Here is a 21830-nt window from a genome sequence, read left to right on the forward strand (position 1 = left end):
GTGAATCAAACATTTTATTTTGTACATCAGACAAATGAAGACAGAAAAAAATACAACAAACAATTGTTACTGTAGCACTGCTGATGGTCATATCCCAGTATATTATTTATAAATATTTCAAAGATTTAACTACTGTTACTGAAATACATAAAGGTTCCAGTTTCTCATCAAAAAATATTTTTGCAAAACCTGACAAATATTCCATAAAAAAGGAATCACTGGAATGACATCATCCTCAATTTAAAAACAAAAAGAGCAAACCCCAAATAGCTTTAAAATGGCTGTTAATAAATGACTATCAGAGGGGTACTGCAGCATGCTACAATTCTACAATTATGCTGTAATCAATAACTTTTATTTTTATTTATCTATTTCTTGTCTTTTAGAATAAATGCGTGTTCTCTAGTATTACTCAAATCAGTGTAAAGCAAAAAAATGTCATACATATAAAAGATTGAAACATAATGCAAACAGCACATGTATACCTACCATCACAATGCGCTCACCAGTTCATCCAAAATGTGTTTCATAATAGTGGGCCTCAGCAATATTTAAATAAAGTTGTGTATAAATGCTTGTGTAAGCCAAATTGATCTAAAAATTTATACCGGATGTACAAGTTTTGTAATTTATAATAGTACCCCTGCTAAAAGGGGAGGCTAATCTGAGACAAAGCTGTGTAACACTGACTAAATGCTGTTGCTGTGTTTTGTGTGAAATAAGTGATTTAGGAGCAGGAGTTCAATATGACATTCATGAGATTCATAAATACCACATTTTTATACAAATGCTCATACAAAATTATTTATGCATATATGTTCATACCCAGCTTGATAAAACGAGGCCCACTGTGCATAAAACCTGAGGAAAAAACTGGTTAAGGCACATTCCCCTTGTTATGAATGTACATTTATTCTTACATGTTTTTTACTCATCTCTCCTTAGTGTATTTTTTGGTTGAGTTATCATTCTTAGATATTTAGATATGACCTCTATTAGTACATTTGTAAATAAGCTGAGGTTGCACCACTTTTCCATTTGTGTACCCTATCTGTTATGATGGTACGGCAGAGAGGGCAGGTCTTTTCCTGATTGAACCATGGCACTATGCACTCCTCGCAGAAGATATGCTGTCAAAAAACAGTTAGCAAAATTAGTTCAAATTATTACAGTGCTAGCAGAATGCATTTGGTTTTACTCAATCAAAATATAGTAAATATAAACAAGCCAATGAGTAATTAACATATTTTAAGCACTTTAATTTGTACAAATTTTGGGTTAGTCCGAAGAAGTCATAGGGCATTAAATAAGTAAGTATGGAGAGGGGGGCATTATTCAAGTCTCTTAAAGAAAATTAAATCAAGGAGAGGGTGGTGTGATGGGGTCTGGTATCACCCCAAAGTTGAATGTTCTGCAATAATATCTGTTGTTTTTCTCCACAACAACCACAACAATTAGCATCAATTTGAAGTAGATATTCATTAAATTATATGCTTTTTTTAATGGAATAACAATGGTTTAAACGGATTTTAAGAAGAGGAAATTGAGTAATTTTCATACAATATAACTAACATATAACATTAAAACAACTGAAAGGTGACAAATAACATTATCTCAGTAGAGTGGCACCTGTCAAGGAAGGGGACTATTCAGCAAGCAAACAGTTTTTTTAAGTTAATGTGGAAGCAGGATAAAAATGGGAAAGTGAAAGGAACTGAGCAACTTTGATAAGGGCCAAATTGTGATGGCTAGACTGCCTCCTTCACTGAGGCAACTTTCAACCGTAGCAGCAGAAGAGGTTTTGCAAATCATCTAGTCTTGCAATCCTACCACCTGCCCACTGGATCCAATCCCTTCCACTATGCTCCAGAACATCTCACTTGACCTCCTACTGGGGCTGGGCGATATTGACCACAATTCATATCTATTATTTTTGGGATGAATAGTGATATATGATATACATCTTGTTATTTTATCTTGTTATAGTTACAAAGTGGAAGAAATGTTTACTTGCAAGTCAAAGCCTCATGTAAAATGTCACAATCACCTTTATTAAAACAGCTTGTGGAAAAAAAAAAATACAAAAATTTTCTTTCCTATTTGAAAATATACAGCTTCACAACATACATGTAAACTGTAAAACTAATAATAATAATAATAATAATAATAAATAATAATAATAATAATAACAACAACAACAATAATAAATGAATTTAAAAAAATCTACATTTATCTCTCTTCGGGATGTGCAAAAACAACTAAAATTAAATGGAGTACAATTCCTCCTGCTTAACTAAAATTACACAGCTCTGATGTGCAAATAATTTAAACAGAACAGTAGAAAACCTAAGTAGGTTATTTTCGACATAGAACTTCATTAATAATCAAAGTATAAATAGTATATTTCTCTTACAGGTTTGTAAAAGAAAAACTAGTCTATCAACAGCTTTGTCAGTTCCGTGCTGATTGTAGTTGTGCTCTGCTTGAAGAAGCTTGACAGTGACGACGACTTCTTTGCTGTTGCTGGCATTATTGCTATTTGGTCTGTAGGCATAGGCACAGAGGGCACTGCTGGATCAGGCTAACAGCTGCCCTGATCAGCCATCAGAGATTGCCTCCATAACAGCTTGGTTTTTCACTGCATTGATCTTTTCAACTGGTATGTATTTGTCCCTGAATCGTGGATCCAAAAGTGCGGCTATGTTCAACAGGTCACTAGTTGCTGGGTCAGTGTACTTAGAATTAAGGTAATCAACAATGCAGGTCTTTATTGATTTGCACAGTTCAGTGTCACCCCCTTCATGTGACAAGAGACTTGTGTTGAAAACGTGTAGTACAGGTTTGACATATGAGATGGTGACATACTCCTCACTTGATAAATTCAGTGTTCAGTGATAAAGATCAGTGTTGTCCTGAAGGGGTTTCAGAGACTTCTGGATCGACACCAGGACCTCGATGGTCTGCCACGTAGGAACAAGATGCCTGGACTTTTTGTCAGCATACAGGACTTTTGTGATTGCTACCTCCTGCTCCAGGAACCTCTCCATCATTTGTTGCCATGATTCCAAACATGTGGCTGACTCAGTGATGAATTGGTGAGCTGGCAGACCCAGCTGAATCTGGACCTCAGCAAGCTCTCTTCTTTTCCTCCAGCTATAGGAGAAGCTGCTGACAACTTTCTTACACAAAGAAATAACCCGGGTGATGCGGTTGTCATCCATGGCGCGCGCTGACAGAATGAGAATCTGTCAGAAGATGAATAATTAATGCACAAAAAGATTTTTGTGAAAGAAGAAATTTATTTATAAGAAAGTTATTTATAATTTATAAAACAATAACAGCAGTTGTACATGTATATAATCTCTATAATAGTCTATATATAAACTTTAAGCTTTTTTCTTTTCTTTCTTTTTTTTTTCTAAATAGGAAGACCATCACCTGTGTTTAATGTGGCTGTGTATATATTCTCATATATGGCTCACATGTTCTATATGACCATATATCGGTCGTCAGTGCAAAATGAGTAACTTTTCAGAGCTGGTCTGAAAGCTTCCTTCTGACATCAGTGCAACAGCAGCCCTGTCAGAAATGTACAAAGTATTGCAAAGTAATTGATATTGCGGGTCAATGGTTTTTAGCAGCATTTTAAAACCTAAAAGAAGATTCCAACAAGCTTTGTTTTCAGTCAGAAAACTTTTCGGGCTGCTTAGACTTCATGGCTGAGGTTGTAGAAGACGAAGCTTGAAGTTCAAGTCGAACACCCCATATCGATATGAACAGGTGTTGTCTAATCCCCTATCGCGTTGAACAATAATATCCATATATCACCAAAACTTGATATACCGCCCAGCCCTACCTCCTGCCCTTCATCACCACAGTCATCACCACAGATATATATCACCAAAACTTGATATACCGCCCAGCCCTACCTCCTGCCCTTCATCACCACAGTCATCACCACAGATCTATAGCATCTGGCCATGTACCAACTACCTTCAAGAAAGCAAGGGTACCATACTGAAGGAATCTGCTCTGGATCCATCAGACATCAGCAATTACAGACCGGTATCACTTCTCTCGTTTCTTTCTAAAAATCTTGAACGCATTGTTCAACTATCCAACTATCTCTTGCAGAACAACCTCCAAGATCCCAGCCAATCTGGCTTCAAGGCAGCACATTCCACAGAGACTGCTCCACTGACAGAAGGTCGTTCCTCCCCCATGCCATGCGACTCTTTAACTCCACTCTGTGTGGGAGAAGTCAGTGCTGACACTACACTCTGTCCTGAAAAGTCAGTGCTGACACTACTCTCTGTCCTGGACTGTACAATAAACTACACAATACGCACAATACACTCCAGTTTGCACAGAACTCTTCAATACACTTTGCACATTACTGATATTGTATTCCTCTAATTCTCTATATTTATTCCTTAAATCTCTATATTTAGTAATTTTTTTAGTAGTAGCTCTATAGTTAGTTTTTGCTATATTTTTGTACCCTTAATTTCGGGTATTTTAGTATTTTTTGTTATATTCCTCATTTGATCTATTACCTGTGTTTGTGGATACTGCTGGAAGCTGTAAATTTCCCTTTGGGATGAATAAAGTGTCTGTCTGTCTGTCTGTCTGTCTGTCTGTCTGTGAGAGACTTCAAAGCACTTTTGTACATCACTCTCGACAAGAGCATCTGTGAAATGCCAGAAATGTTAATATCTTGTTGAGGCATGGACTTCCCAATATATTGAGTTATTTTGGTGGCACAAAATGTCTTAACAGGTGCTACAATAATGAGAACAATGTTATTTACTATACACCTGTCAAAGATTCTGTTATAGCTGGTTATGTTGTGTCCTCCAAAGGTGCTGGAACAGTTGCCCAGCTGTGCCCTGCTACATTTGTTACAATTAATAAATCTGATGACATGCACTTGATTCAAGCCCCTAGGACAGATTGTTTTTTTTCTGGACGGCAATTATCAGAAAGCCATCCATAGAAGAAATGCAAGCCATTTTAAAGATGATAAAAAATTAGAGAAAAATCCATTTGCACAAGCACTGGCATAGTCAAAACAACAATCTGAAATACCGCAAGAGTTGTATAGAAACAACCCAAAAACAACAGTCAGTGATCAACATCCTCCACTGTTCAAAGATTTCTAAAGCAGAAATATAAGTCATACCACAAGCTGCAAATGATCAGCAGACAGAACCAGAAGGTCAGTTTGGAATTCAAAAGGGCTTTTCACACTGCGCTTAACCCCGGGTTATCGTCGTTCTAAACACCGCTTTTAATCCCAGGTAAAGAGATGTTTCACACCTGTAATTAGAAAGCGGTGTTATGAAACCCTGTTCGGGAGCAGGGTTAGCACCACATTTGTGGTGTTAACCTCGCATTGTGGTGCCAAGTTAGTTCAGTGTGAAATGGAGCGGTGTTTGCACGGCTCGGTCAGAAACAGACTACTTAAGGAACTGACTAACAAATTAGCTGTACTCCACGTTGGTTGCTAGGCACCAATGTAACTGCGACTCTCTATTCTGCATCAATAGCATCTCATAGAGAAGTGGTGACTTTCGTAATGTGGTCTCACAAAGAGTTTACTAAACACATAAAAGTTGTTCGTGTCATTCAAAAGTGGCACATCCAGTTAGTTATGCTTACGATGAAACGCCACCAGTGATGACTTCTGGGAGCGACCTATAATTTCCGAGATGAGGATGCGACTGTAAACAATGACTCTACTGTACAAGTAAACACTAGTCTCTGCACACCTAAAAGAAATTCAAAGAAATACACATACTTTGCTCCTTGGTTTCTTGCCTTTGCATCTCATGAGGCTTAAAACAGTTAAAGACCTACGTGGTGACATTTTTTTAATAACTGGCAAAACGTGGGAAAACAGGTTGCCTAATGTTCGTCCAATCAGTGACAGTGACACCGCAAATATGCAAATAAGAACGTTAACCTGGGTTTAGGAATGTACAGTGTAAAACTTCTGTTAATGAATACCCAGAATTAACAGTTAACCCCAGGTATAGTATGACTATAGTATAGTATGAGAAACGTGATTACAGATAACCCAGGATTCCGTTCATCCAGGGTTTAGGATGGTCATGGGTTAACGGGGTTAACAATTCAAGTGTGAAAAGCCCAAAATACACAGATGAACCACAAAAGTTCTAGCAAATTAACCTCTCATGAAACTTCCCAGATATCCAGATCACTCATGAAGCAGAATTAAGTCAGAAGTCTACATAAACATATTGACAAAATTGTTGGTACCCTTCCATTAAAGAAAGAAAGCTGCTTGGAGATGGTCTTATAGCCTTTACCTTTACAATGCTTGTCTATCATTTTCTTTCTGAGGTCCATGTTCAGTGTGGTGCACACCATGATCCCAAACAGCACAGTGACTTCTTTTCACCCTTTAAACTTATTCATAAACTTATTATATTCAGTCAGTCTGCCTATTTAAAGACCCCTGTGATGCTAATTACAGGACAAACTTTAGTTCCCTATGGTCAAATTATTTTCTAGGGGTACCATCCAGGCCAGTTTCATTAGTCTGTTTTAGTTCTGTTGAATCACAATTCAAAAGCAATGCCTGATTTTCATTAGTCAATTTTCAGTAAATTTTGATTTATTATTACTTTAGTCAGTTTCAAATTCTTTCAGGGACCACTGTGGGTTTTTCATTCTTTAATGGAAGAGTACCAACAATTTTGTCCACATGTATAAATATTCTGTATGCCATTTTACAAATTTACATGCTATCTTACTAAGAAATGCATCCACCCTTACTGAGAGTAACCAAGAGTGTCGAAGACTGTCCTCATCTGGTAAAATGCATAAGGCCTTTTTTTACCCTGGAAAATGTTTGAGCTAGGTCCCTTAGTAAAGAGTTTCCTTTAGAAGCATATTGTAATACTACAGCATACAATGACAACCTAAATACAGGTGTGACGATCAGGTGTCCACAAATTCTTGGCCATATAGGCTTCATTTATATACCTGATTTAGCTCTTCAAGAACTGCTGTTCAGCCTTGATAGTTAACAGGGAATAACCTCTGATCTTAGTTGACTACAGAGGTTACACTGTAACACTAACAATAAATATAAAATATATATTTTTGCCAGGATATATTTTCGAATGCAATAACACATGAAATTTACTTTGCAAAGCTTGAAATGTTGCCACATAGACCTTCATGTAGGTGCGTTGGATATACAGCCCTGGAAAAAAAAAAATTAAGAGACCGCTGCAAAATGATCGGTTTCTCTGGCTTTACTATTTATATGTACGTGTTTGAGTAAAATGAACATTTCTTTTACTCTATAAACTACTGACAACATTTCTTACAAATTTTAAATAGATATACTTTCATTTAGAGCATTTAAAGCTAATCATTTTAATAAATTTAAATCATTTAGAGTCTGTACCTTGCACATTATTGCACACTATACACTTTATATAGTTCTGTATAATAGTGTAATACAGTTGTTTACATTTTACATGTCTTATATATATTCTATATTTTGTACATATTCTGTAAACACAGATACCCTACCTTACTTTATTTATATTTTTATTTATATTATATTCTATTTTTATTTACCTACTGTAAATTATAGTTTTTTTATATTTTATAATTGTAGTTTTTTTTTATATTTTATATTATGTATTTTATATTTTACATTTTATCCCTGTCTTTTCTGTCCTTACTCCATTTCCTTTTCAAGGGTCAAAGCAATAGTCGTGTAAGCATTTCACTGCATATCATACTGTGTATGATTATGTAGGTGACCAATAAAATTTGAATTTGATTTATGTGCAGAAAATGACAACTGGTCAAAATTTTTTAAAAAATGCAGTGTTTTCAGAAATCAAATAATGCAAAGAAAACTAGTTCATTCATTTATCAACACAAGACAAACGTTTTAACTTAAAAAAAATAATAAAAATCTGATGGAATTTGGTGGAATAACCCTGATCACAGCTTTCATGCATCTTGGCATGCTCTCCACCAATGTTTCACATTGTTGTTGGGTGACTTTATGCCACTCCTGGCACAAAATTCAAGCAGCTCAGCTTTGTTTGATTGCTTGTGACCATCCACCTTCCTCTTGATCACATTCCAGATGTTTTCAATGGTGTTCAGATCTGGAGATTGGGCTGGCCATGCCATGAGTCTTGATGTGGTGGTCCTCCATTCACACCGTGATTGACCTGGCTGTGTGGCATGGAGCATTGCCCTGCTGGAAGAACAATCCTCAGAGTTGGGGAACAAGTACAAGGAACAAGTTTTCTTCCAGGACAATCTTGTATGTGGCTTGAATCATGTGCCCTTCACAAAGACGAATGTGCCCGATTCTGGTCTTGCTGAAGCATCTCCAGATCAACACCAATCCTCCACCAAATTTCACAGTGGATGCGAGATACTGTGGCTTGTAGGCCTCTCCAGGTCTCCATCCAACCATTATACAACAGGTGTTGGGCAAAGCTGAAAGTTGGACTCACACAATCAGAGAAGATGACCTTACTCCAGTCCTCTACAGTCCAATCCTTATGGTCTTTTTCAAACCTCAGCCTGGCTCTTCTTTGCTACTCATTGATTAAGGGCTTTTGTTCTAGCTTTGCATGCCCTAGAAGCCCTGCTTCTTGAGCCTGCTTTAAACTGTCCTCATTGTGCACTTCACCCCAGCTGCAATTTGCCATACTTTTTGTAGTTCACTTGATGTCATCCTACGGCTGTTGAGCGACATTCGAATGAGTTGGTGGTCATCCCAGTCAGTGGAGAGTCGTTTGCACCCTCTGCCGGTCTGTAGCTTTGCTGTCTCCAATATCTGCGGCTTGACCTTGTTCTTATGAACCGCTGTTTTTGAAATTTTATGGATGGAAGCAACCTGATGCTCACTTGAACCTTTTATCACTCTGCCAGTAAAGCCAGAATTGACTCCTTCTGTTCCTCACTCAAATCTTTTCTTTTTAACTCTTTTGGCATGGTCAATGGTCATTATTTCATGTTTTAAACTATGTGCAGCAAATTGTGGAATAAATGTGTTTTAATTACATTTATAGCATCATTCTACAATGCTTACATCTAATAACCCTAAATCCTTCTGCAGCTTTCATGGTGGCATGCAACTCCATAATGATGTTGATCTATCTTTAGCACACAGACAAAAATATAAAGTCTAGAAATAAATTCTAATTTAAAGAGTTATTTAGAGTTGACAGGTTTTGACTCTGACAAGAAGCCATTGTTATAATATGAATAAACAGCTCTTTCTCACTCTCTGGCCTTAGCAGTGTTTACTCTTCTTTTCCACAGGCAGTCTGCCTCCTGAAAATATCAGGGAAAGAGCTAAAAATGTCAAAGAATAATGCAGAAGACTTTCAAATACTCAAATAAAACTGTAAATCTAGCTTTTAACAACAGTCATCTTGAAAACATTGCATGGAAAATCTGTGTTTCATTATACCACCAGCATGCATTTGGCCAAGCCCTGATCAGTGCGTACATGTGTCCGTCTCTGATCCTGCTGACCCTGACCCTGTATCTGACTGACCTGAACCTGTGGACGTGGTGATACAGGACTCTTAATCAGAGTCTGGGTTAATACAGAGATAAGACTAAACACAGAGCGAATTTCATTACTTTAAAGGTTTACATTTCATCATGATGAAACTGAACATGAGCTTAGTTCTGCTAGTGCACTACTCTACTGTTTGAGCAACAATAACACTATGCTATGATGCTAATGATTGTACAATGATACACTTGTCCAGTTCATCAAAATACTCTTTAGCATAATAACAGGAGGTTGCACATGATACTACAATAGCCAAACATACAGTTAGGGAAAAAATTATTTGAACCCCTGCTGATTTTGTAAGTTTGCCCACTAACAAAGAAATGATCAGTCTATAATTTCAATGGTAGGTTTATTTGAACAGTGAGAGACAGAACAATAACAAAAAAAATCCAGAAAAATGCATTTCAAAAAAAGTTATAAATTAATTTGAATTTTCATGAATGAATCCCCTATCAATCAGCAAGATTTCTGGCTCCCAGGTGTATTTTATACAGGTAACGAGCTGACATTGGGAGCCCTCTCAGCTCGTTACCTGTATAAAAGACACCTGTCCACAGAAGCAATCAATCAATCCAGATTCCAAATTCTTCACCATGGCCAAGACCAAAGAGCTTTCCAAGGATGTCAGGGACAACATTGTGGACCTACACAAGGCTGGAATGGGCTACAAGACCATCGCCAAGCAGCTGGGTGAGAAGGCGACAACAGTTGGTGCGATTATTCGCAAATGGAAGAAACATAAAATAACCGCCAATCTCCCTCGGTCTGGAGCTCCATGCAAGATCTCACCTCGTGGAGTTTCAATGATAATGAGAACGGTGAGGAATCAGCCCAGAACTACTCGGGAGGAACTTGTCAATGATCTCAAGGCAGCTGGGACCATAGTCACCAAAAAAACAGCTGGTAACACACTACGCCGTGAAGGACTGAAATCCTGCAGTGCCCGCAAGGTCCCCCTGCTCAAGAAAGCACATCTACAGGCCCGTTTGAAGTTTGCCACTGAACATCTGAATGATTCAGAGGAGGACTGGGTGAAAGTGTTGTGGTCAGATGAGACCAAAATCGAGCTCTTTGGCATCAACTCAACTCGCCATGTTTGGAGGAGGAGGAATGCCGCCTATGACTCCAAGAACACCGTCCCCACCGTCAAACATGGAGGTGGAAACATTATGCTTTGGGGGGTTTTCTGCCAAGGGGACTGGACAACTGCACCGCATCAAAGGGAGGATGGATGGGGCCATGTACCGTCAAATCTTGGGTGAGAACCTCCTTCCCTCAGCCAGGGCATTGAAAATGGGTCGTGGGTGGGTATTCCAGCATGACAATGATCCAAAACACATGGCCAAGGCAACAAAGGATTGGCTCAAGAAGAAGCATATTAAGGTCTTGGAGTGGCCTAGTCAGTCTCCAGACCTTAATCCCATAAAAAATCTGTGGAGGGAGCTGAAGGTTCGAGTTGCCAAACATCAGCCACGAAACATTAATGACTTGGAGAGGATCTGCAAAGAGTAGTGGGACAAAACCCCCCCTGAGATGTGTGCAAACCTTGTGGCCAACTACAAGAAACGTCTGACCTCTGTGATTGCCAACAAAGGTTTTGCCACCAAGTACTAAAGCACATTTTGCGAAGGGATCAAATACTTATTTCATTCATGAAAATGCAAAATAATTTATAACTTTTTTGAAATGCATTTTTCTGGATTTTTGTTATTGTTCTGTCTCTCACTGTTCAAATAAACCAACCATTGAAATTATAGACTGATCATTTGTTTGTTAGTGGGCAAACTTACAAAATCAGCAGGGGTTCAAATAATTTTTTCCCTAACTATATAAGAAGTTTTAAGCATATTAATTAAATCTTCTCACTTGATCAAGACAGGTTCAAACACAAACTGGCAGTGTCATGCATCAGTGATGTCACTTTACTGACTGGCTAGAGAAGGGCAGCAAGTTGAGAAGCAGTGGACCAATGGAGACTTTTATCCCGTCCCCTAACCTGCATAAAACTCTACTTGTGATTTTTGGAATAACAAACTAGCAACCTTGTGATTTGCCTGATAACAAATAACAAAATAGCATCCTGGAAAGAACAAACATCCGAGTAAATTAACCCTCTGGGGCCTAAGCCCTTTCTGAAGACCTGCAGTGAATCGGGGCTCTTCTTAAATTTGTGTAAATTTCAAATCTTTACCAATGTAGTAGCTAATACATTTATTTACATAGAGCACAAACTGGACTTTCATAATGTGGCTGATGTAAATATGTTAAATTCATGTGTGACTTTTAAGCTTATGTCAAAGTACACATACACGAAAATACAATTTTGAACTCTAGCAGAAAAACAGTGAAAATTGAGAATAAACAAACCTGGCAGATTGTTTTGAACACAGGACTGAGTTCATGAAAGTCTTGGGTGTGTGCCCATAGAAAAACAGCTAAATTATAACACTCGGAAAGACCTTTTATTTGGAGTAAAGTGACTGATGTGCCCAACATTTTTCAGCAGAGCCTCTGTTTCACTGAATAATCCATGACTATTTATGAATATGTAAGACCTATTGACACCTGGCTCAGGTGACACCAGGTTTCCCCAGGACTCCTATTGATGTCTCAGCTGTTTGCACCTATACATTCAGATTCCTCATACAAAAACAGGATACACTGAGGTCAGGTTTTGTTGAGAGAAACAAAAAAATAAAGCATGGTTTCTGGAATTTCTGAAAAATGCCACTCTTTTTTGGGTGATCTGAGTATATGATGACTAGAATACAGCTGCTCACATCAGCACAGGCTTTCACTTTTATTTAGCTATATATTGTGCTATGTTGTTTTTCTGTGGTACTATTATTGATTTAACATTTTGTCTGCTTAGCAAAAGTTGCCACTGTTTATGACTGAAATAAAGCTGTTCACATCGGTGCGCACTTTCATCTGACTTTTGATCAGAACGCTGCAGTTTGCAACATGAAAGTGCGCGCCGATGTGAGCAGCTTTATTTCAGTCATTATATACTCAGATCAGAGTGGCAACTTTTGCAAAGCAGACAAAATATAACATAATAATAAAATCATGGTACTCTAGAAAAACAACATAGCACAAATATATACTCGCTAAATAAACACTGCCTTTTGAAAAGTGAAAGCATGCGCCAATGTGAGCAGCTTTATTTCAGTCATAAATTCACAACCACATTCCAGACATTCACGGTCAAAATTATTCGATGCTGGACACAAACAACGATATGGAAGATTTTTTTTGTTTGTTTTTTCATTCAAGCCCTTTTTATTCTGTTAGACACGGGCATGTATCAGCACGTCACTCCCCCCAAACAACACAGCAATTAGCATTTACTTACATCCGAATAGAGTCGTTTACATAAATCTTGCATGTGAATTGAGCACTAAGTGCGGGGGGCGGGTCTCTGGCGAGTGTGGAGACGAGAATTTGACATACCTTTGTTTTTTATTTTTAACATTAATTCAATAACAAACATTTATTTGGCAATAAACCTTTTGGAAAGATAACTGTCTCCCGTTTGTGTACATATTTTTTTCTGGGTTGCTATATAATTTCATTTACAAGAACACTTTCAAAGAGAAAAAAGGGTTAAGCACAGAAAATAAGTTTGTTTTTAATTCCTAGCATTTTTATTTTTTAAATTGTGTTTTCAATTCTGTGATTCGTGTGTTTTATTTTTACATGTTATTTCTGTGATTCATGTGGGGTTTTTTTTAACATGTATTTTTTTTTATGAGTATGATACTTATGGCACTAACTTGATGCCATACTACACCATGCACAATCCAAGTGCATTATTTTCATATAACAGAACAGTCAAAGAGAAGTTATTTCCCATTCTCACCTGTCATATAACTGAGTTTCCACACATCTGAGGCTGATGTTTTTATTTATTGCACTCAAAATTACGGCTCATTTCGATGTTATAGAACAGATTCAATACCTCATTTCATGAGTACTGATTTCTGTTTGTTTGTACACAACTTTATTGACTATTGGCCCATTTCTTTCAAAAAGAAGAAAAGTAAAATTGTAAATGACCTCGTTATAATGAACATATCTTTCTGTGCATTAGATACAGATAGATCATTTGCCTTGGTCAATCTATTTTGCAAGCTAGCCACAGAAGGTTTAAAAGACATGAAGTTCATTGACTTACCTGGCACAACAGAACCCGAGGTTGCTTAAACTTGGACTGACAGATAAGGCAAAGATCCCCAGCACTACAGCACTGGGACTGAGTTGCAGGAGCCCCGTTCACCTTTACACAAGGGAAAATTAAGTGTTAAAACTGGTTCAGAATGATTTCATACTACAAAAGTCAGAGAAGAAACCAAACAGCAGAATCTGAAAATTCTAAGTGTAAGTACCAATATTAAAACAGTGAAAATTAGTATTACCTCATAAGTGAGAAAGTTCTGTACTGTGTTCTGCAGGGATCCCCACTGACTGTAAAGTTCTAAAAGCTGGATGGAATTGTAATAATAAAACTTTTTTGACAGTAAGAGAGATAAAAACACAACCCTACACTTACACTATAACAGTGTTATTTCCTATGGAACTTTAAAAAAAAAAAAAAAAAAAAAAAGCATATAAAATCTGTAATAACTACTATGTAAACAAATGACAATTCAACAAAAATTGACAATGGATTTTTTTGTTTTAAACAAAGAAAGAATCCTTTTACATAATCACAGAAATTAACTACTTCCATTTTTGGAAGGTGATCAATATATGCAGCCTAATATTTTCAATTCTTACCTTCAGAATGATGTAAAGCAAGGCTAAGAGAATGTCCATGGTAACTCCCACAGAGCCATCAACCATTTTGGATGTAAGCAGGTAGTGGAACCAAGGAGGCACAGGAGTGATTAATTGATAAAACTGCCCAAGTTCTTCTATGAACATGTAACACTGACCCTGACAAGGGCAGAGAGAGTACACTCAAAACACTACCCAATTCAAATTAAATTATCCTATAGCAAATCAAACTCATACTCGTCTCCTGTACACCATGACACAGGTAGGGAGAAGAAGAATAAGGCACTTTAATCCCATAAAGAGGAACTTCACAATAAAACTGGTCACTCCCACAGTCCATAAAACTTCCCAGATATCCATAGGCTCAACTTGGGGATTGATAAGGATGAGGCTATGAGAGGAAAAAGAAAACAAAGCATCACACAGGGTCTAGTTTAAGTATTTACAAGCCTTGTTTTCAGATATAACAAATACTATTCCAGCCAAATAAATACATGGAATATATTACAAACCAGTAATAAAGTGAATCCATCTGAAATGTGTAATATAAAAGTAGGGAGGAGGCCATCAGGAAGGACAAATGCCAGAAACACTGCAGTTTTGACCGACGGTTCTGCAAGGAACAAGAGAGCCTTCACATTAAAGCTTACATACAAACAAGAGCTTTTATAGACCATTTCAAATCGGCTATTCGCAGATTTATGGAAGTGACATCTTTGCTCCTTGAATATTTCCATTTAGTGGTTGCACACATTCAAAACGTCTGCAGGAGGCCGTTTATACACACTGATATTATGATTGTTCATTTAATACATTAACACTGGTTCAATAGGTCACAGACTTAGGATACCATCAGCCTAAAAACTGAATTGGCATTATACATATATATACACTAAACTACTTTTACCAACAAGACATTTTAAAAACAGCAACACCGGTTTATGCATTAAGATTTTTAAAATAAAGACTTAACACTGAATTGTATGCACCTTCTTGTTTATTTGTGACCACTCTCAAGTCTCAGATGGAGCATTTAAACTCCCTCTCACACACTATTCCACAGCAACAAGGATCGCAGCAACATGCCAAACATTCAGTGACATTTCAGAATGTATAAAATAATTCATTTGCAATAGGTGATAATGACAATTATTTTACTGGCATACGGTTAGTAATGTCATTTTTATTTGCATAGATATACAGACTGAACCAGCCAAGCAAATCCAAGTACCTCCCCAGTCACCATAAGATTTTACATTGTTTGATATCCACACTGCACAAGCAAATGTTCCCAACTTTTCCACTCACAAAATAGTTATAAGCATCCAGACTGTTATATGCTTCTAAAGCTTCTGTCATATAGACGCACTCAGTTTCAACCAGAATTATACACATCTGGATACGTACTTGAGGTAAACAGTTTAGGCTTTGACTGAAAAACTGTTGCATTAAAGTCTTATTTAGAGGCTCTTAACATTCCAATTAATCATTTATTTTTTAGTTTTTGCAAATACCTTAACTGTTCAGATCGAGACGAGCTTAAAAAGTACTTCATGTTGTTTTGACAGATCTGTGATTTAAAAACGGCACAAGAAATGCTTCAGGACCCTACATGCACAGTAGTACTGCAATGCATTTGTTATTGTTGTTATTTGTTATTGTATTGTTATTGTATATATTTGTTATTTGTTATTGTACTGCAATGCATTTGTTATTATACATTGGAATGTTCTATAGGAAAATGTTTTAAGTTTCTTACCTGGAGAACAACTTGTGCTTGGATATTTTTATTTACATGTAGAAAGGTTGTAAAAAGACCGACTCCAACCGCCAAACCTGCAATAGAGTAAATTGATTCAGACTGAGACCACCCATGAATGATCATATTGTGCTCATACTCTAATATGCTTACCCAAGGCATGCTGTGAAATTAGTTTTGAACAAAGGATAATTATGAAAGGGAGACTTTTCTGAACCCAACAAAAGAGGAAGCGCAACTCTGAGATTGAAGTACTGGATTCACCGGCTTCCAGATCGGTGTGTGAGCAGGCAGCCTCAGCATGCATGCGAGAGCGGCTACGGCTGTGTGAGTGTGAGTGGCTGAGGCCTGCAGGTCTAAGCCTGCGGGAAGCTGAACGAGTGCCGTTTTCTTCTCCTGTTAACGAGCTGCAAATAGAGAGTCTGCCGTCAGCGTTCTCCACAGCGTTGGAGGTTTCTGAACTCGTCACGAGCTCAGGCTGCAAAGTGAATGACAACCCAGTGCCATCCTGAGAGCACGATTCAGTCGGCATTACAGTTGATTCCCTCGATGTCAGTTCTCTTCTGAACACATGAGATGCTCTCCTGCAATATTTATTTGCTGTTTTACTTGGGTGTTTTATTTGTTTAGAAGATACAACCTGTCGTACAACAGCTATTTAAGTCAATTAAAAAAATCAGCGCGTAACTACATTCTGTACTATGCTATGAATTATATACAACTAACAAGTGCAGTTATTTGGTAGCGTAACTTAACAAGCGCACTAGTATTAGTTAACTAACATGAAGTCAATATTAGCACACGGTTTGCCAGTGCTTTAAACAGAAAAGCAGACAATAATAGCTAACGTTACCTGCCATACTGCAGACGGAACTTCATAACAACCCACTGACTTCCATTGAAGAAGTAAGTGGTCAATGATAAAACAAAAATAAATGAACGAACTAACAAATTAGCGACTTTAGACTCGCTAAATACCCGAGATTCCACAACTGCAGAACGAAAATGGCAAACGTTTCCAACATGGCCGACAATCTGACACCCTTTCAGAAAAAAAGTCATTTCAAACTAGTATAAAACAACTACACAATAATCAACAGCTGTCCCATATAATGCCATATAAACTCCGCACAAACGCTATAATAAGCAATATTTCAAATATTCCTTGATATACTAGATTTCCCATGGTTTTAGTAGTTTTCCTTTGATTTTGTCGTGTATATATATAGTTGTACACTCAATACCAGTTTTTAGCAAATACATAACTGTTTTAAAATATAAGTTTCTGTTTTTTAATATTGTTTAAAAACTTTGCTTATGTCCTCTTTTTAGATTTTATTTCCTCAATGGGATTCATTTTATCAATGATTATACTGAGGTTTATTTATTTTCTAATTTTTGTATGTCCCTCAAATGTCCACCTTTTTATGTCTGACTACTCTCTTTAAATAAAGAGGCATCTTTTGTATTGACATGTTGTTCGAGCTCAAAAGCATACAATTCTGTCTGATTTCACTTTTATGCTAGCCTGGTTTTGTTCAGTTATGGCCAGTTTTATGTTAAAAATTCCACCCTGTCACCCTACCAGCAAAAAAACAAAATACCTGCTGGTGAGTGGAGATTAATTGTTATTTGTCTGTAGAAATGTTATCTCTGTGGAACAGCAAAACCCCTAGGATCAAGAAATAAATATTTAAGTAGGATATCTTTAGCTGATGAGGTACAGAGGTGATTAATTTTAATCTATAGCACTCAAAACCCAGGTCTGAACATCCTTGTGGTGATAGTAAATAATTAAGTGCTGTATGGTTTTGTAAAGTCATTATCCTGTATGGTTGTTAAGCTGCAAAAATGATGCCTAAATCATTACTAAACTTCTCAAACATTGAAGATAATACAATTTTGTCTAAGGCTATCATGACACCAATTACCTTTGCAAATGGGCAGTGGTAGCTCAGTAGTTAAGGCATTGGTTTGATGATCAGAAGGTTGTGAGTTTAAATCCCAGGAATAAGGACTAAGCTGCCACTGCTGGGCCCCTGAGCACTGCCTCCTAATCCTCAACTGCTCAGCTGTATAAAATGAGATAGTTGTAAGTTGCTCTGGATAAGGCATCTGCCAAATGTCATAAATGTAAGTGTAATTTTGAATGATCACACTCAATGTCCTTGACCAACAAGTTTGGGTACATGTGGGAAATTCATGTGTAATAGCTCAATGTCACTAGAAACATCCTTAAATATAAGTGTTTTTATTAGGAATAAGTAACTGTACCTATGCAATGTAGATTCTAAATTATATCATGAAAACTATTGGGCAATGTTAGTTTAAACATGTATCTCGATGCAATTATTATGTGTGTGTGTGTGTGTGTGTGTGTGTGTGTGTACCTGAGAATCTGGTTCATAGGTGTTTATACTAATTACTTTTAAATAGAACTTAAAATTTGAAAACAAGTGATAACGTTTGTGGTTACAAGGTTAACAGGGCTATGAAAATTGACACAAATATATAAAATGTACACTCATCCATTTTCAACACCTGTACACTTACAAATTTATGCAGCCAATCATATGTCAGCAACACAAAGCAACAAATCATGAAGATACAAGTCAACAGTTTCAGTTAATGTTCACATCAAACACCAAATTGAAGAAAACGTGATCTCTGAGGCTTGATTCTAGCATGGATGTTGGTGCTAGAAAGGGCTAGTTTATCCTGGGAATTTCATACACAGCAAGTTTACACGGAATGGTGCAAACAAAGAAGGTCTGCAGGCTGAAACACCTTGATAATGGAGATAAGGGGAGAATAGCCAGATTGGTTTAAACAGACAGGACGTTTATAAAGCCTTAAATATAATAGCTTAATGTGAATGGTATTGCATCTCCTACAATTGTATAATGAATACCTGAGCCTCTTTGAAATGTATAATAACCAGAGTATCAAATGGGAAAGGTGCAGTGTATGGCAGGATGGACTCTTAGACTCACCCTAAGTCATATGTTAATTCAGATCCTGATAATAAGTCAGGAAACAATGAAACAGGTCTTATTTGTAGACTAGATGTGGAAGTATATATATTTTTTTTTCATTTCATTGTCTGTACCCATCACCTCAGGTGTCATCAGGCATCAAGGCAGGATACACCCTGGACAGAGTGCCAACCCATCACAGGGCACACACACACACTCATTCAATCACACACTACAGGCAATTTAGAGGCTCCAATCAGGCTAGTAGCATGTCTTTGGACTGTGGAAGAAACTCACCAAGCACAGGGAGAGCATGCAAACTCCACACATACAGTGAGCGGGAGCAAGACTCGAACCCAGGATGCTGAAGGTGTGAGGCAAACGAACTAGCCACCAAGTATGATTACATGTTATAAATTATAAAACCAATTCTGTAAATGTTATTTTGTAAACTTGAATAATAAAATCATATGAATTTTAAGTTAAACATGATTTAAATGACAAGATTTATTCTGCATGATCTTTTTTTTCAATATTCTACAAGGTGTATGGGCTACAGCAGCAGAAGACAACATTGTGTCCTCCCCTGTCAGCCAAAAGCAAGAAACTGAGGCTTGTCATGTGCACAGACTGGACTGATGAAGACTGGAAAAAGTCTGGTTTCTCAAGACAAACTGCACAGCGATGTCCAGCCTGTCTACAATAGAAACACAGCTCTAGTCACAGACAATGCAGATGATCCTCAGCAGAGATGCCTTGCCAAGTTGCATTGGTTCCAGCATAGGAGGGGATTCTAGAGTGATGCGGGAAATGGCAGAACCTGATAACTGGGATGCCAGCTCTGCATGAGGTAATCTAGACAGGTGGTCAGTGTAATGTACTGTGACAGGGTAGTGTCCTCGTCATGGTAGGCCATTTCAGCTTGAAAAGCTGGGTTGCAGTGCATTACTGGTGAGCAGCAACATGTATGTGTCGGGCTGATGTGAGAAGAAAATGTCACAGTGACTGAGTAACCCACATCCGACCAACCTGCAGCAGTATCGCCCATCTCAGGTCCAGGTACTCCCGCATGGTGGACATGTAGGCGAGCTGCCCACTCCAGCCAGCCCACACATCAGCCATCCACTCAAACAGTTCCAGGAAGCCTTTGGTAGTGTCCTGCCACCAAGATTGCTGCTGGAGTAACTTCAGAGCAGCTCGCTGTCTGCTGAATGGGCCTGGAGTAGGGCCTAGAAGCTCTGCTCCTGCTCCATCACAGCTACAGGAGCACATGATGTTGTGACTGGTGGATTCTGTTGAGGGTCTTCACTATCTTGGCCAGTGGTGAGGACTCCATGACTGCTATTTTCTCCACTTATCCCAGGTTTCATCACCAGTGTAACGTTTGCAGGTGAAAAGTCAGGCAGGATGAACTCAAAGTAAAGTCCACTTTTTAAAAATTTAAATGTCCTGGAGAAATGTTTATTCACTAAAAAGGGTATACAGGTGTTGTCAATGACATGAGTTATGGTTTCAGACATCACAGTCAAACTTATGACCACACAAAACAATCCAACATGGATCTAAAGCTCTTGACAGTACTGTAGTAAAGCCATGTTTTTTTCTGTTGTAAAGTATCCTGAAAATTTTCATGTCGCGTTAACATTGTCAATCCAATGTGAATGAATGGCGTGATGGCACAAGATATTATTGTACCATAAATCTTTTCCGCATGCTGAAAGTTGTGAGCCAAGCTGTGCAGCATGTTTAGCATGCTTTGTTCTATGTATTTAAATGTTTGTATTATTTACCTTATCATTTACTATATTGTCACTGGTTGTTGCCCTAATATGTCATGATTAGTCTCACCTGTTTTGAGATTTCCCTTTGATTAGTTTGAATTTAAACCCTTTGTCTTGTATCTGGCACAATGAATTTGTACAGTTTCTTTTGTGGTCTGTCTATAAATACATGTTTAAATCTAATAAAGGCAGGTGATAGATGGACCCTCTGGCTGTATTTACTACACAGAGACTGTGTATTTACTTGGCAGACTCAGTTATTGACAAATGTCGACTCACATTTCAAACATACAATATAAGATAATGACACCAAGTTGTAGTCATTGTGCTGAACCAATGCTGTATAAATGCATTGAAGTGTACATTGTACACAATATCCCTGGAATCTCATGTAGTTTTATATTTCTAAAAGAACATAAAACAGAACAAGAACCAAAACATAACTGTATACTATATAGTCAGGTGCAATTGTCTAACCAGGAGCTTATGAGCATCAGCATAATTTCTCAATTTAGTACAGTTCTAACATAAATTCCTTCGTGCCAAAGGCATCAAATGTTCAATCATGAGGAACTGAGCACAAAACTGATTGTGGCAACAGGAGTTCAAAGCCACTGCCATGGTCTTGAAATGGTACTTTCCATAGCAGTCCCAGGTATCTCCAGACTGTCCACAATGAGCCATCCTCAGCAGCAGTGATGAGACTCTAACCAAAAGTAGAGCATCAGAATGGATCAGGCAGGTCTGTAGAGCAGAAATAGTCCCAAAAACTGGTAACTCAGGAGTAGCATGTGTGAGATAAAGTGAGAGAGACAGGGAGATAGAGAATTAAGCCTGCTTGTAATAACATGATGGTTAAGAACATTGAAAAAAGTGCTAGCAGGGACTCTGGTGAGACTACCTATTACAGCATAACTAAAAGGCATATGTGACACAGA

General features: G+C 37.7%; 1 protein-coding gene and 1 long non-coding RNA gene across 5 annotated transcripts; one reads left to right on the forward strand and one right to left on the reverse strand.

Annotated features, from left to right (window-relative positions):
- On the reverse strand, nucleotides 1-17169 carry rnft1 (ring finger protein, transmembrane 1). 4 transcript variants are annotated; one of them, XR_009206861.1, is made up of 10 exons: nucleotides 16990-17168; nucleotides 16290-16720; nucleotides 16137-16213; nucleotides 14890-14990; nucleotides 14615-14768; nucleotides 14378-14536; nucleotides 14017-14082; nucleotides 13776-13877; nucleotides 3439-3579; nucleotides 3227-3245 (listed from the first exon to the last, which is right to left on the reverse strand). XR_009206861.1 is itself a non-coding variant. In XM_058411657.1 (9 exons), exons 1-9 carry the CDS (start codon nucleotides 17013-17015, stop codon nucleotides 996-998), a joined length of 1251 nt encoding a protein of 416 aa, XP_058267640.1. In that variant the 5' UTR covers nucleotides 17016-17166; the 3' UTR covers nucleotides 1-995. The 4 variants fall into 4 exon arrangements, 3 of the variants coding, with proteins under 3 accessions (XP_058267640.1, XP_058267641.1, XP_058267639.1); XM_058411657.1 differs by lacking the exons at nucleotides 3227-3245; nucleotides 3439-3579 and adding an exon at nucleotides 1-1130 and having other exon boundaries at nucleotides 16990-17166; XM_058411656.1 differs by lacking the exon at nucleotides 3439-3579 and having other exon boundaries at nucleotides 2192-3245; nucleotides 16990-17169.
- Nucleotides 17170-17646: 477 nt separating this feature from the next.
- Nucleotides 17647-21042, forward strand: LOC131367188 (uncharacterized). The gene is made up of 3 exons (XR_009206897.1): nucleotides 17647-17746; nucleotides 19258-19508; nucleotides 19656-21042. It is a non-coding gene; the product is annotated as an uncharacterized LOC131367188 (long non-coding RNA).
- The last annotated feature ends 788 nt before the right edge of the window (nucleotides 21043-21830 follow it).

The sequence above is a fragment of the Hemibagrus wyckioides genome, linkage group LG16, assembly GCF_019097595.1.
Source record: "Hemibagrus wyckioides isolate EC202008001 linkage group LG16, SWU_Hwy_1.0, whole genome shotgun sequence".
Lineage (NCBI taxonomy): Eukaryota > Metazoa > Chordata > Actinopteri > Siluriformes > Bagridae > Hemibagrus > Hemibagrus wyckioides.

Bases quoted from the DNA above. Each gene is read 5' to 3' on its own strand.
- rnft1 (XM_058411656.1), bottom strand. From the start codon at position 17,015: ATGAAGTTCCGTCTGCAGTATGGCAG. The intron at 16,721-16,989 runs GTAACGTTAGCT...TAAATATTGCAG, and splicing joins TTCCGTCTGCAGTATGGCAG to GAGAGCATCTCATGTGTTCA. The intron at 13,878-14,016 runs GTAATACTAATT...CCTTGTGTAAAG, and splicing joins AGAACTTTCTCACTTATGAG to GTGAACGGGGCTCCTGCAAC.